The sequence below is a fragment of the Oncorhynchus mykiss genome, chromosome 31 (genome assembly GCF_013265735.2).
Source record: "Oncorhynchus mykiss isolate Arlee chromosome 31, USDA_OmykA_1.1, whole genome shotgun sequence".
Taxonomy (NCBI): Eukaryota; Metazoa; Chordata; class Actinopteri; order Salmoniformes; family Salmonidae; genus Oncorhynchus; species Oncorhynchus mykiss.
Genome location: NC_050571.1, coordinates 15641300 through 15657234, shown reverse-complemented (window position 1 = coordinate 15657234; position 15935 = coordinate 15641300). Strand labels below are relative to the sequence as shown.

General features: G+C 47.4%; 1 protein-coding gene across 3 annotated transcripts in view; it reads left to right on the top strand.

Annotated features, from left to right (window-relative positions):
• The window catches only part of LOC110504385 (glutamate receptor 1-like), a 181094-nt gene that overhangs the window by 156461 nt on the left and 8698 nt on the right, over positions 1-15935 (top strand). The window contains exons 12-15 of one of the 3 annotated variants that reach the window (XM_036969868.1): positions 1259-1457; positions 1582-1829; positions 10505-10619; positions 14797-14931. In XM_036969868.1, the coding sequence (XP_036825763.1) occupies positions 1259-1457; positions 1582-1829; positions 10505-10619; positions 14797-14931 (697 nt within the window). Of the gene's footprint in view, positions 1-1066; positions 1458-1581; positions 1830-9472; positions 9588-10504; positions 10620-14796; positions 15092-15935 lie in introns of all 3 variants that reach the window. The other 2 variants (XM_036969866.1, XM_036969867.1) reach the window with 2 other exon arrangements.

Sequence of the window (15935 nt, the reverse complement as noted above, 5' to 3'; positions counted from 1 at the left end):
CCCCTTAACCTTTCTCCTTCCCCTTACCCTTCCCCCTTAACCTTTCTCCTTAACCTTTCTTCTTACCCTTCCCCCTTAACCTTTCTCCTTCCCCTTCCCCTTCCCCTTCCCCTTACCCTTCCCCCTTAACCTTTCTCCTTACCCTTCCCCTTCCCCTTCCCCTCCCCTTACCCTTACCCCTTACCCTTCCCCCTTACCCTTACCCTTACCCCTTACCCTTCCCCCTTACCCTTCCCCCTTACCCTTACCCTAACCCTTACCCTTACCCCTTACCCTTACCCCTTAACCTTCCCCTAACCCTTCCCCCTTACCCTTACCCTTCCCCCTTCCCCTTCCCCTTACCCCTTACCCTTCCCCCTTACCCTTCCCCTTACCCTTACCCTTACCCTTCCCCTTACCCTTACTCCTTACCCTTACCCCTTACCCTTCCCCCTTAACCTTTCTTCTTACCCTTACCCCGTACCCATTTCCCTGTCCCCGTCCCTTTCTTGTTTTTAAACTGTGAGAGAAGCGCTACACCTGTAGCAGAGAGGCTGTACCACACAGAGGCTGTACCACACAGAGGCTGTACCACACAGAGGCTGTACCACACAGAAGGAGGTGCATAATGTGTGGTGTACGTTACATCATGACACATCACAATTTAATGTACAGCGTCGGTGGGGTCAGTTTTTTCAACTTTTCTCCAATATTATTGGGCCATTAACATGTCAATCAACACTTGAATAGAAACCTAGTTCACACCCCATATATTGATACCAACACAGTCGCTACAGTCCCATTCGTTTTCATTGCAGCCTCGTTTGAGTGCCGCGGTTGCTCAGATTTCTATGGAATGGGGTTAGTCGCCGTTATATATTTCTCCCTTTAGGTGTAGCTGGACATATCCTAGGGGTTGTGTGTGTAGGTATGTACGTAGGTGTCTGTAGGCATGTCTCAAACTCCTGTCTCTGGCTGTTTCTCCCTCTAGGTCTCTGTCAGGGCGGTTAGTGGGGGGCGTGTGGTGGTTCTTCACTCTCATCATCATCTCGTCCTACACGGCCAACCTGGTTGTTTCTCCCTCTAGGTCTCTGTCAGGGCGGATAGTGGGGGGCGTGTGGTGGTTCTTCACTCTCATCATCATCTCGTCCTACACGGCCAACCTGGTTGTTTCTCCCTCTAGGTCTCTGTCAGGGCGGCTAGTGGGGGGTGTGTGGTGGTTCTTCACTCTCATCATCATCTCGTCCTACACGGCCAACCTGGTTGTTTCTCCCTCTAGGTCTCTGTCAGGGCGGATAGTGGGGGGCGTGTGGTGGTTCTTCACTCTCATCATCATCTCGTCCTACACGGCCAACCTGGCTGCTTTCCTCACCGTGGAGAGGATGGTGTCCCCCATAGAGAGTGCTGAGGACCTGGCTAAACAGACTGAGATCGCCTACGGAACTCTGGATGCTGGTTCCACCAAGGAGTTCTTCAGGGTGAGACCTGTGGTTTACTTATAGACACACACCTGTTTGACTGGCATGTACATGCAGTTTACTCACACACGCAGTTTACTACCCCCCCACACACACACAATCCTAACCCCTCCTCTCTCCCCAGCGGTCTAAGATCGCGGTGTTTGAGAAGATGTGGTCGTACATGAAGTCGGCCGACCCCTCAGTGTTTGTGAAGACCACAGACGAGGGAGTGATGAGGGTCAGGAAGTCCAAAGGGAGGTATGCCTACCTGTTAGAGTCCACCATGAACGAGTACATCGAGCAGAGGAAACCCTGTGACACCATGAAGGTGGGGGGGAACCTGGACTCTAAAGGATACGGTATCGCCACGCCCAAGGGCTCACCCCTCAGGTAATAACGTGGAGCTGCACCTCTGCCTCAGGGCCTGGAATGGCTTAAACAGATTTTTCTGCATGCAGATTGTTTTGTATGGAGATACTAGATACATCCCTTTTCCCTATATTGTGCATTACTTTTGACCAAGTTCCACAAGGTGCTGGTCAAAAGTAGTGAACTATGTAGGGAATAGGGTGCCGTTTGAGATGCAGACACTATAAACATCAAACACCTGACACACTGTGTTAAAAGGTGTCTTTATATTTTCACAATGGCAATTTGTGTAACCTCTATGACTCCTGCAGAGCCGTATATCTCTGTGTCTGTGTAACCTCTATGACTCCTGCAGAGCAGTATATCTCTGTGTCTGTGTAACCTCTATGACTCCTGCAGAGCAGTATATCTCTGTGTCTGTGTAACCTCTATGACTCCTGCAGAGCCGTATATCTCTGTGTCTGTGTAACCTCTATGACTCCTGCAGAGCCGTATATCTCTGTGTCTGTGTAACCTCTATGACTCCTGCAGAGCAGTATATCTCTGTGTCTGTGTAACCTCTATGACTCCTGCAGAGCAGTATATCTCTGTGTCTGTGTAACCTCTATGACTCCTGCAGAGCAGTATATCTCTGTCTGTGTAACCTCTATGACTCCTACAGAGCAGTATATCTCTGTGTCTGTGAGAGCTAAAGCCTTGCTAAGCCATTTACATCCACCTCTTGGGCCTTGGTCAGGCTGACAGGACTCTGAGTGCTTACAGAAGTGGTCTGTGGAAATCTGACCCCCACTTTCTTTCCTCCCTCCTTCAGAAACACTTGTTCTCCTCTCCTTTACTCCTCTCTCCCTGACTCTCGTCTTTTCTCTTCAGTTCTCCTCTTTCTCTGTTCTCCTCTGTTCTCCTCTTTCTCTGTTTTCCTCTTTCTCCTCTCCTCTGTTCTCCTCTTTCTCTGTTCTCCTCTGTTCCCCTCTCTCCTCTGTTCTCTCTCCTCTGTTCTCCTCTTTCTCTGTTCTCCTCTGTTCCCCTCTCTCCTCTGTTCTCATCTGTTCTCCTCTTTCTCCTCTCCTCTGTTCTCCTCTTTCTCTGTTTTCCTCTTTCTCCTCTCCTCTGTTCTCCTCTTTCTCGGTTCTCCTCTGTTCCCCTCTCTCCTCTGTTCTCTCTCCTCTGTTCTCCTCTTTCTCCTCTCTCCTCTGTTCTCATCTGTTCTCCTCTTTCTCTGTTCTCCTCTGTTCTCCTCTTTCTCTGTTCTCCTCTGTTCTCCTCTTTCTCTGTTCTCCTCTGTTCTCTGTTCTCCTCTGTTCTCCTCTGTTCTCTCTCCTCTGTTCTCTCTCCTCTGTTCTCCTTTTTCTCTGTTCTCCTATGTTCTCTGTTCTCTGTTCTCCTCTGTTCTCCTCTTTCTCTGTTCTCCTCTGTTCTCTCTCCTCTGTTCTCTCTCCTCTGTTCTCCTCTTTCTCTGTTCTCCTCTGTTCTCTCTCCTCTGTTCTCCTCTTTCTCTGTTCTCCTCTGTTCTCTCTCATCTGTTCTCCTCTTTCTCTGTTCTCCTCTGTTCTCTCTCCTCTGTTCTCCTCTTTCTCCTCTCCTCTGTTCTCCTCTTTCTCTGTTCTCCTCTTTCTCTGTTCTCTCTCCTCTGTTCTCTCTCCTCTGTTATCCTCTTTCTCTGTTATCCTCTGTTCTCTCCCCTCTGTTCTCCTCTTTCTCTGTTCTCCTCTGTTCTCTCTCCTCTGTTCTCCTCTTTCTCTGTTCTCTGTTCTCTCTCCTCTGTTCTCCTCTTTCTCTGTTCTCCTCTCTCAGTCTGAGGCTTGTGTTCTAGTGCAGTTTTATTTGGCCTGCTTCATTTGAAGCCTCAACTATGGTCTCTCTCGCTCTCTCTCTTTCTCTCTCTCTCTCTCTGTCTCTTTCTCTCTCTGTCTCTCTTTCTCTCTCTGTCTCTCTTTCTCTCTCTGTCTCTCTCTCTCTGTCGCTCTCTCTCTCTGTCACTTTCCCTCTCTTTCGCTCTCTGTCTCTTTATCTCACCCTCTCTCTTTCTGACTTCACACAAACACACACACACAGCTCTCATAAACAATGTATCTGGGCTGAAGCTCTATGTGGGACTACATTTAAACAGACGTCTGTCTAGTGTTTTCACTGCTACTCCTGTAAGAACTCAGATCATCAATGCAGACTGATGTTATGAGGCTTTAATGAGAAATGATTACAAAAACTGATTTTGTGTTTGTCATTATTTGTATTATTTGGTAACAGCTACAGCAGACAACTCAACACCCGCCTAACCTCACCTCTCATGACTACAGTCCATGTTTTATACAGTGGGGCAAAAACGTATTTAGTCAGCCACCAATTGTGCAAGTTCTCCCACTTAAAAAGATGAGAGAGGCCTGTAATTTTCATCATAGGTACACTTCAACTATGACAGACAAAATGAGGAAAAAAGATCCAGTAAATCACATTGTAGGATTTTTAATGAATTTATATGCAAATTATGGTGGAAAATAAGTATTTGGTTAATAACAAAAGTTTATCTCAATACTTTGTTATATACCCTTTGTTGGCAATGACAGAGGTCAAACGTTTTCTGTAAGTCTTCACAAGGTTTTCACACACTGTTGCTGGTATTTTGGCCCATTCCTCCATGCAGATCTCCTCTAGAGCAGTGATGTTTTGGGGCTGTTGCTGGGCAACACAGACTTTCAACTCCCTCCAAAGATTTTCTATGGGGTTGAGATCTGGAGAATGGCTAGGCCACTCCAGGACCTTGAAATGCTTCTTACAAAGCCACTCCTTCGTTGCCCGGGCGGTGTGTTTGGGATCATTGTCATGCTGAAAGAGCCAGCCACGTTTCATCTTCAATGCCCTTGCTGATGGAAGGAGGTTTTCACTCAAAATCTCACGATACATGGCCCCATTCATTCTTTCCTTTACACGGATCAGTCGTCCTGGTCCCTTTGCAGAAAAACAGCCCCAAAGCATGATGTTTCCACCCCCATGCTTCACAGTAGGTATGGTGTTCTTTGGATGCAACTTAGCATTCTTTGTCCTCCAAACACGACGAGTTGAGTTTTTACCAAAAAGTTATATTTTGGTTTCATCTGACCATATGACATTCTCCCAATCTTCTTCTGGATCATCCAAATGCTCTCTAGCAAACTTCAGACGGGCCTGGACATGTACTGGCTTAAGCAGGGGGACACGTCTGGCACTGCAGGATTTGAGTCCCTGGCGGCGTCATGTGTTACTGATGGTAGGCTTTGTTACTTTTGTCCCAGCTCTCTGCAGGTCATTCACTAGGTCCCCCCGTGTGGTTCTGGGATTTTTGCTCACCGTTCTTGTGATCATTTTGACCCCACGGGGTGAGATCTTGCGTGGAGCCCCAGATCGAGGGAGATTATCAGTGGTCTTGTATGTCTTCCATTTCCTAATAATTGCTCCCACAGTTGATTTCTTCAAACCAAGCTGCTTACCTATTGCAGATTCAGTCTTCCCAGCCTGGTGCAGGTCTACAATTTTGTTTCTGGTGTCCTTTGACAGCTCTTTGGTCTTGGCCATAGTGGAGTTTGGAATGTGACTGTTTGAGGTTGTGGACAGGTGTCTTTTATACTGATAACAAGTTCAAACAGGTGACATTAATACAGGTAACGAGTGGAGGACAAAGGAGCCTCTTAAAGAAGAAGTTACAGCTCTGTGAGAGCCAGACATCTTGCTTGTTTGTAGGTGACCAAACACTTATTTTCCACCATAATTTGCAAATAAATTCATTAAAAATCCTACAATGTGATTTTCTGGATTTTTTTTCTAATTTGTCTGTCATAGTTGAAGTGTACCTATGATGAAAATTACAGGCCTCTCTCATCTTTTTAAGTCGGAGAACTTGCACAATTGGTGGCTGACTAAATACTTTTTTTTTCTGTTCCAGAAAGGGCTTGGAGGGGTCCTAATCATCTTCATGTACTCTGTTCCAGAAAGGGCTTGGAGGGGTCCTAATCTCCATGTACTCTGTTCCAGAAAGGGCTTGGAGGGGTCCTAATCATCTCCATGTACTCTGTTCCAGAAAGGGCTTGGAGGGGTCCTAATCTCCATGTACTCTGTTCCAGAAAGGGCTTGGAGGGGTCCTAATCTCCATGTACTCTGTTCCAGAAAGGGCTTGGAGGGGTCCTAATCATCTCCATGTATTCTGTTCCAGAAAGGGCTTGGAGGGGTCCTAATCATCTTCATGTACTCTGTTCCAGAAAGGGTTTGGAGGGGTCCTAATCATCTCCATGTATTCTGTTACAGAAAGGGCTTGGAGGGGTCCTAATCATCTTCATGTATTCTGTTACAGAAAGGGCTTGGAGGGGTCCTAATCATCTCCATGTATTCTGTTACAGAAAGGGCTTGGAGGGGTCCTAATCATCTTCATGTACTCTGTTCCAGAAAGGGCTTGGAGGGGTTCTAATCTCCATGTACTCTGTTCCAGAAAGGGCTTGGAGGGGTCCTCATCTCCATGTACTCTGTTCCAGAAAGGGCTTGGAGGGGTCCTAATCATCTCCATGTACTCTGTTCCAGAAAGGGCTTGGAGGGGTCCTAATCATCTTCATGTACTCTGTTCCAGAAAGGGCTTGGAGGGGTCCTAATCTCCATGTACTCTGTTCCAGAAAGGGCTTGGAGGGGTCCTAATCATCTCCATGTACTCTGTTCCAGAAAGGGCTTGGAGGGGTCCTAATCATCTCCATGTACTCTGTTCCAGAAAGGGCTTGGAGGGGTCCTAATCTCCATGTACTCTGTTCCAGACAGGGTTTGGAGGGGTCCTAATCATCTCCATGTACTCTGTTCCAGAAAGGGCTTGGAGGGGTCCTAATCATCTCCATGTATTCTGTTCCAGAAAGGGCTTGGAGGGGTCCTAATCATCTCCATGTACTCTGTTCCAGAAAGGGTTTGGAGGGGTCCTAATCATCTCCATGTACTCTGTTCCAGAAAGGGTTTGGAGGGGTCCTAATCATCTCCATGTATTCTGTTACAGAAAGGGCTTGGAGGGGTCCTAATCTCCATGTACTCTGTTCCAGAAAGGGCTTGGAGGGGTCCTAATCTTCTCCATGTACTCTGTTCCAGAAAGGGCTTGGAGGGGTCCTAATCATCTTCATGTATTCTGTTACAGAAAGGGCTTGGAGGGGTCCTAATCATCTCCATGTATTCTGTTCCAGAAAGGGCTTGGAGGGGTCCTAATCATCTTCATGTATTCTGTTACAGAAAGGGCTTGGAGGGGTCCTAATCATCTCCATGTATTCTGTTCCAGAAAGGGCTTGGAGGGGTCCTAATCTCCATGTACTCTCTTTCTCTCACTCATTCTCTCTCACACAGACACACAGACACAGACACTGACACACACACACACACACACACACACACACACTCACAGACACGGAACACACATACACTCCTAACCCCTCCTTTCTCCCCCCAGCAGCCTAAGATCACACACACACACTGAGCGTGGTCGGTGGTATTCACAGATGTCTGATACAGACAGAGAAGATGGGGTTCATTACTCAGATAATGTTTTGTAAGAGAGTCTGAGACAATTTCGGACTGAATGGTCTCTTTCATTCATTGAGATCCCATTGTTCTGGCTAGACACTTCAGATGTGGGTAAATCAAGCCTTACCATTTTTCATTTGTTTAATTATTCTCTGTCCGAATCAGAAATTAGTGAACACCCCCTTTTTGGTTTACTAAGGGCTCTGTTCAATCAAATGTGCCTTAGAGGTGTTGCCTGGTGACACTGTTGTTCTCACACAGGACACGAGTGAGTCTAGAAGCGTCTACCTGTGAGGGGAGTCTACTGAATATTCTCACAGTGTCTGAAACCATTCTGCAGTATCATTTTAGTACAGTCAATGTGAAATATGATGCCAGTTTGATTGAATTCATCTTTCAGAATTGCTACATTAACAGCTCTTCAGTTCACAGGATCTCTACTGTTGTTACCCTGAAGACTGTTGTTGTGTTTTGACCTTGTCCTAGCTTCATCCCTGATGTGTACTGTTGTGGTTTGTTGGGAAAACCCACTCCTCTTTTAACCCACCACCAAGCACTCTGCTGCTTCATCTACTCGACCTCTAACCATCCACCAAGCACTCTGTCGCCTCATCTACTTGACCTCTAACCTCTAACCATCCACCAAGCACTCTGCAGCTTCATCTACTTGACCTCTAACCTCTAACCATCCACCAAGCACTCTGCTGCTTCATCTACTCGACCTCTAACCTCTAACCATCCACCAAGCACTCTGCTGCTTCATCTACTCGACCTCTAACCATCCCCCAAGCACTCTGCAGCTTCATCTACTTGACCTCTAACCTCTAACCATCCACCAAGCACTCTGTCGCCTCATCTACTTGACCTCTAACCTCTAACCATCCACCAAGCACTCTGCTGCTTCATCTACTCGACCTCTAACCTCTAACCATCCACCAAGCACTCTGCTGCTTCATCTACTCGACCTCTAACCTCTAACCATCCACCAAGCACTCTGCAGCTTCATCTACTTGACCTCTAACCTCTAACCATCCACCAAGCACTCTGCTGCTTCATCTACTTGACCTCTAACCTCTAACCATCCACCAAGCACTCTGTTGCCTCATCTACTCGACCTCTAATCATCCACCAAGCACTCTGTCGCCTCATCTACTCGACCTCTAATCATCCACCAAGTACTCTGTCGCCTCATCTACTCGACCTCTAATCATCCACCAAGCACTCTGTCTCATCATCTACTCGACCTCTAATCATCCACCAAGCACTCTGTCTCATCATCTACTCGACCTCTAATCATCCACCAAGCACTCTGTCGCCTCATCTACTCAACCTCTAATCATCCACCAAGCACTCGGTCGCCTCATCTACTCGACCTCTAATCATCCACCAAGCACTCTGTCTCATCATCTACTCGACCTCTAACCCACCAACAGGTATATTGTTATCTACTGTACATGAACACATAAAAGTCCATGTCTGACTCTACCTGGGATGAGAGAGAGAGACAGTTCCTGGGATGAGAGAGAGAGAGACAGTTCCTGGGATTGAGAGAGACAGGTAGCCTATCAGAGAGGTGCTATAGATATGGATGTGGTAGTTAATTTCGCTGAGCTAGTTGGTGGTTTCCTTTCTATTTCCTTTCTATAGTTCTCCGTTTCCATAGCAAGACATATCCACATAGTGGAAACACAAAGGACATGATCATCTAGAGACAGGCAGGCAGGCAGACAGGCAGGCAGGCTTCCATATCTGAAGCATCTCCATGATATAAGTCCTGTCCTCTCTGTGGTTAAACCTGACTCAAGTATGGCCAGCAAGCATTTCAGTCCATTGAGATATACAAATAATATACTGTATATCAAGCATTTAGAGTGTCCAAACTCAAGATCAACCTCATGGTCTATTCACTCCATATGACACCATAGTCTTAGCCATGCAGGTGGTTCAACATTCATAACTACTTACCTACCTGCCCATATACTTTTTCATTATACAGCTATCATTATTAAAATATAGCTCCAACATTTTCATAATCGCTCTGTACAGTCTATAAATATAACTTTATATACCTGTTCATCATTTTTTTTTTTTTGCGTATTTCCTAACCCAGCAAAACTGACCCCGTTCTGATTGTATCTATTATCGTTCTAAAGAAACCCTGTTAACCTGGCCGTGTTAAAACTGAACGAGCAAGGCCTGTTGGACAAACTGAAAAACAAATGGTGGTACGACAAGGGCGAGTGTGGCAGCGGGGGCGGGGACTCCAAGGTCAGAACCCTGTTTCAACCAACCACGCTGAACCACCAGGGGGGTAACTGGCCAATCACAAAGCTGCTCAGACACTCTGGATGGAAACACTTCCTGACAACTCTGTAAAACACAAGAGAGACATGATATTGTATCTCTCCCAAGCCATGGATAGTTCTATGGCCCCGACTTCAACACGCAGGTTAACAAGTGCTTCAACTCCGTGTAAAGAGGCCAATTTAAAACTACAGAGAAACATTATACTCTCTCCCTAGCCAACATAAACTACTGTAGTCCTTCTGGGAAGAGGGTGTCTGGAATAGGCACAGTTTGTATTTTAGTAGCCCTCCCCCCACCCCTTACCCTGTTCTCATGAATAAGTAAGGGTTGTCTTTTATTCATGTGTAGGATCCCTGTAGAGCTGATACACTGAAGACTCCACACAAACAGCAGAATTGGGTTTGTTTGTGTCTTTGTCCCCAAGCATCTCCTACTACCTAGATGCTCCTACAGCTTTTAAAGGGGAATAGACTCCAGAATCAGAATCTTTTCTGACGTGTTGTGTTCCGTAACAGAGGGTTCACAGCTGGTGTGCCGGTTACCCAAAGTGATACAGTAATACACATCTACTACCGTACAGTACAGTAGGGAGAGATGGAGTATAAACACATATCACTTTGACTCTGATGTACATGTGTATGTTGCCAATGATGTTGATGTATACTTTATGTACTTGCCTGTGAATGAACGTGTGTGTGTGTGTGTGAGGGTTCAGACTACTAACCACTGACACAGCTAAAGTGCAGAAAACCTTGATGCGTAGATGTGGTATATGATTGGACATGTTCTGAATGACTGACATAAGATAACATATGTTATGCTATGTTATTTATGTTATGGCCCTGCCCTGTCCTGGGTGTGGTGTGGTGTACATGCAGGATCCCGGTAAACCTAGCCGTGTTGAAGCTCAATGAGCAGGCCGTCTTAGACAAACTAAAGAACAAATGGTGGTACGATAAAGGAGAGTGTGGCAGCAACGACTCCGGACGCAAGGTCAGTCACACACTATAACTCAGTCCTTAAACCCCTGATCCTAGACCAGTCCTAGCCCCCAAACACTCCTTACAACCTCCTCAAAAACCTCTGATCCAAAACCAGTCTGAAACTACAAAAGCCCTGTAAGGTCTGTTCCCAGACCAGCCCTTATATCTCAAACTTTTGCTCTATCTCTCTTAAACATGCCACTGGTACTCATTAGTATAATGACTGAGATTGTCTCTCTCTCTCTCTCTCTCTCTCTCTCTCTCTCTCTCTCCCCCTCTCTCTCTCTATCCCCCTCTCTCTCCCTCCCTCCCTCTCTCTCTCTCTCTCTCTCTCTCTCTCTCTCTCTCTCTCTCTCTCTCTCTCTCTCTCCCTCCCCCTCTCTCTCTATCTCTCTCTCTCTCCCTCCCCCTCTCTCTCTCTCTATCCCCCCCTCTCTCTCTATCCCCCTCTCTCTCTCTCTCTCTATCCCTCTCTCTCTCTCTATCCCCCCCTCTCTCTCTATCCCCCTCTCTCTCTCTCTTTATCCCGCTCTCTCTCCCTCTCTCTCTCTAGCCCCCTCTCTATCTCTATCCCCCCCTCTCTCTCTATCCCCCCATCTCTCTCTCTCTCTCTCTCTCTCTCTCTCTCTCTCTCTCTCTCTCTCTCTCTGGAGTGATGATCATGTTGCAGGCATCCCTCATGTCAGAATGAGATTGTCCTAATGTATACTACTACATTATGTTGAAGTACATTATTGTAAAGTGCACTCTGCTGATCTAGCTAATATCAACCAGAGGGAATAGAAACATAAAGAGATCAGCACATTCAGAAAGTATTCAGACCCCTTCACTTTATTCCACATTATGTTACGTTACAGCCTTATTCTAAAATTGATGAAATTTCATTTCCCCTCATCAATCTACACACAATACCCCATAATGACAAAGTTAAAACAGGTTTTTAGAAAGTTGTGCAAATGTATTAACGATAAAAACCTTTACATAAGTATTCAGACCCTTTGATATGAGACTCCAAATTAAGCTCAGGTGCATCCTGTTTCCATTGATCATCCTTGAGATGTTTCTACAACTTGATTGGAGTCCACCTGTGGTAAATTCAATTGATTGCACATGATTTGGAAAGGCACACACCTGTCTATGGAAGGTCCCACAGTTGACAGTGCATGTCAGAGCAAAAACCAAGCCATGAGGTCGAAGGAATTGTCCGTAGAGTTCCGAGACAGGATTGTGTCGATGCACAGATCTGGGGAAGGTACCAAGAACAGATTGGCCTCCATCATTCTTAAATGGAAGACGTTTGGAACCACCAAGACTCTTCCTAGAGCTGGCTGCCTGGCCAAACTGAGCAATCGGGGGAGAAGGGCCTTGGTCAGGGAGGTGACCAAGAACCTGATGGTCACTCTGACAGAGCTCCAGAGTTCCTCTGTGGAGATGGGAGAACCTTCCAGAAGGACAACCATCTCTACAGCACTCCACCAATCATGTCTTTATGGTAGAGTGAGTGGCCAGACAGAAGCAAAACAAAATGCAACATGTTTTCCAAAAGGCACCTAAAGGACTCAGACCACGAGAAACAAGATTATCTGGCCTGATGAAACCAAGAACCCTTTGGACTGATTGCCAAGCGTCACGTCTGGAGGAAACCTGGCACCACCCCCACGGTGAAGCATGGTGGTGGCAGCATCATACTGTGGGATGTTTTTCAGCGGCAGGGACTGGGAGACTAGTTAGGATCGAGGGAAAGATGAACGGAGCAAAGTCCAGAGAGATCCTTGATGAAAACCTGCTCCAGAGCGCTCAGGACCTCAGACTGGGGCGAAGGTTCACCTTCCAACAGGACAATGACCCTAAGCACACAGCCAAGACAGCGCAGACGTGGCTTCAGGGTAGGTCTCTGAATGTCCTTGAGTGGCCCTGCCAGAGCCCGGACTTGAACCCGATCGAACATCTCTGGAGAGACCTGAAAAAAGCTGTGCAGCAACGCTCCCCATCCAACCTGACAGAACTTGAGAAGATCTGCAGAGAAGAATGGACGAAACTCCCCAAATGCAGGTGTGCCAAGCTTGTAGCGTCATATGTAAGAAGTCTCGAGGCTGTAATCGCTGTCAAAGGTGCTTCAAGAAAATACTGAGTAAAGGATCTGAATACTTATGTAAAATTGCTTTGTCATTATGGGGTATTATGTGTCGGTTGATGAGGGAAAAAATGATTTAATCAGTTTTATAACAAGGCTGTAGCGTAACAAAGTGTGGAAAAAGACAAGAGGTCTGAATACTTTCCCAATGCACTGTAGCTGTTGTCAGCAAAGTGGTCTCTTAAAGCAGACAGAGAACAAAACAAAGAACAGCACCCTAAGGCTCCACAATGGGACTGAGTTGTGTCTGAAATGGCAACCTAATTCTCTATACAGTTCACTTAGGATGCCATTTAGGATGCAGCCTGGATGTCAGTGTAGTGAGAGAGAGAGAGAGAGAGAGAGAGAGAGAGTGATTTTGATTTAAATGATGGACCCTGTGAAGGGCTCAGACCACTCCTAACCCCTGACCCTTGGCTCCTAACATGACCTTGGCTCCTTCTCTGTCTGTGGATGTGACCCCCATGGATCCAATGCACCTCTTGTTGCCTGGCCCTGAAACACTTCTCCACACCAGCCTGCCTGGTCTGGCTCTACCCTCTCCAGTGGGAGAGGTGCACCCCACCCCACCCAAAACCTATAAAACCTACAGATACTATTTAGCCTAGCAACCCCTTAGCCTCGCGTGCCAGCCTGATCCTGTTCAGCCTAGCAACCCCTTAGCCTCGCGTGCCAGGCTGATCCTGTTCAGCCTCCAACCCCTTAGCCTCGCGTGCCAGACTGATCCTGTTCAGCCTCTAGCAACCCCTTAGCCTCGCGTGCCAGCCTGATCCTGTTCAGCCTAGCAACCCCTTAGCCTCGCGTGCCAGCCTGATCCTGTTCAGCCTAGCAACCCCTTAGCCTCGCGTGCCAGACTGATCCTGTTCAGCCTCTAGCAACCCCTTAGCCTCGCGTGCCAGCCTGATCCTGTTCAGCCTAGCAACCCCTTAGCCTCGCGTGCCAGACTGATCCTGTTCAGCCTCTAGCAACCCCTTAGCCTCGCGTGCCAGCCTGATCCTGTTCAGCCTAGCAACCCCTTAGCCTCGTGAGCCAGTCTGCTCCTGTTCAGCCTAGCAACTCGTTAGTCTTGCCAGCCAGACTGAGCTTCCGAGCATACAATAAATTAAATGATTAAGCCCCCTACACCCTGCATAACCCTAAAGCAGAATCAGGGAGTTTGATAATGATCTGATTGTCTTGACCAGCATGGTTTCTCACCACTGAGAATGAAGCAGCGGCCTCAACCCTCCTTAACCCACAACCCCAGCATGATAACCAGTTAACCAGTTTATCTGTTGGAAGTAGAGAATACATACATATACATATACTATAATATATGTATTCTCTACTTCCAACAGATAAACTGGTTAAAGTGAATTTAGACTCTGCCTGTTAAATTAATGCTGCATGGATGCATGGATCTTTTGAGGATTTGACTCAAGTTTTATTGTCATGAAAAATGCACTTTATCTAAACCCCCTCAGAAATAAAGAAAGGCAATGAATATAACGTTAGACTAGCTCTTCAAGTATTATCTGTGTCTGAGTACAGAGTGAGTGGGTTATTTACTATGTCAACTTAGTGTCTTAATGAAGCCAGTGTGTTATATTAGTAGTGTGAAGTTGCACGTGTTGTTTAGTGAATATTATCTTGTCTACCTGTATTTCGTTTGGGTTAGTTAACTAAGCAGGGTTTGGGTTAGTTAACTAAGCAGGGTTTGGGTTAGTTAACTAAGCAGGGTTTGGGTTAGTTAACTAAGCAGGGCAGAACTGTTATGTGTTTTCTGGGAGTCCTGACACAATTGTGTCTGTCTATGTGTGTGTGTGTGTCTGTGTGTCTGTGTGTGTGCGCGTGTGTACCACATTTGTTTGGCTCTGTGCATGCTGTTTCTGTATGTTTTTACATGTTTTCTATGTATGGTGTCATTGTGTGTGTGTAGTGTGTGTGTAATGTGTGTACAGTGTACAATGTGTGTGTGTGTGTAATGTGTGTGTGTAAGGTGTGTGTGCATGTGCGTGTGTGTGTGTGTGTGTGTCCTCCCCTCTCTCCTTCTTACCCCGTCTCTCCCCCCCAGGATAAGACAAGTGCGTTGAGCCTGAGCAACGTGGCCGGAGTGTTCTACATTCTGATTGGAGGGCTGGGCCTGGCCATGCTGGTGGCGTTGGTGGAGTTCTGCTACAAGTCGCGAACCGAGTCTCAGAGAATGAAGGTGTCCACCGCGCGAGCCGCCGCCGCATCCGCCGCTCAGACCTTTCAGTGCTCAGCCTTAGACACAGGGGGCGCTACCGCTCCTTACACAGAGCTGCAGAGCTACGGCCTGTACTCCAACAACACTGTTAAGATATAAGAGAGAGAACAGAGGACACGGGGTAGGAAACTGTGATACCATGATGATGATGATTGATGATGTTGATATCATCTGCCTCTTCCTCACCCCTCCCTCCCTCCCTCCAGCCATCTAACCGTGTGATCACAGTAGACCCACCTGTAGCTCCTCACTACTTCTCAACCGCAACGCAAACGCTCTACCTCTATACCTCCCTGTTTACCCTTTTATCTCTGTCTATCTCTTTCTCTCTACCTGTCTCTGTCCCTTAATCTGTCTCTCTTTACTTCACCACCTCCGTCCCTCTCCTTTCCACTCCCTCTCCCCTCCCCTCCTCCTCCTTCCCTCCTACTCTCCCCTCCCCTCCTTTCTCTCCCCTCCCTCTCCTTCCCTCCTCTCCCCTCCTCCCTCGTCTGCTGACTCTATGTGTTGTAGTGCAGGTCCATTGTAGTAGCATCCTATCTATGTTCCTCACTCCTCTCCCCTCCCTCGCTCATTTCCCCTCCGCCTTCCTCTCCTCTCCCCCCTACTCTCCATCTCTCCCCTCCCCCTCTTCCCTCTCTCTTCTCCCCCTCCCTCCCTCCCTCCATCTTCCTCTCCTCCCTACTCTACTCTCCTCTCCACATCCCTCTCTTCCTCTCCCTTCCTTCCCTCCTCTCCTCTCTCCCTCCCTCCACTTCTTCCCTCCTCTCCTCCCTACCCCCCCTCCTCCCCTCCCCCTCCTCCCACCCTCTCCCCTCCTCTCTCCTCCCTCCCTCCCCTCCCTCCTCTCCCTCCCTCCCTCCCTCCTCTCCTCCCTACTCTCCCTCCTCTCTCCCTACTCTCCCTCCCTCCTCTCTCCTCCCTCCTTCCTCTCCTCCCTACTCTCCCTCCCTCCCTCTCCCCCT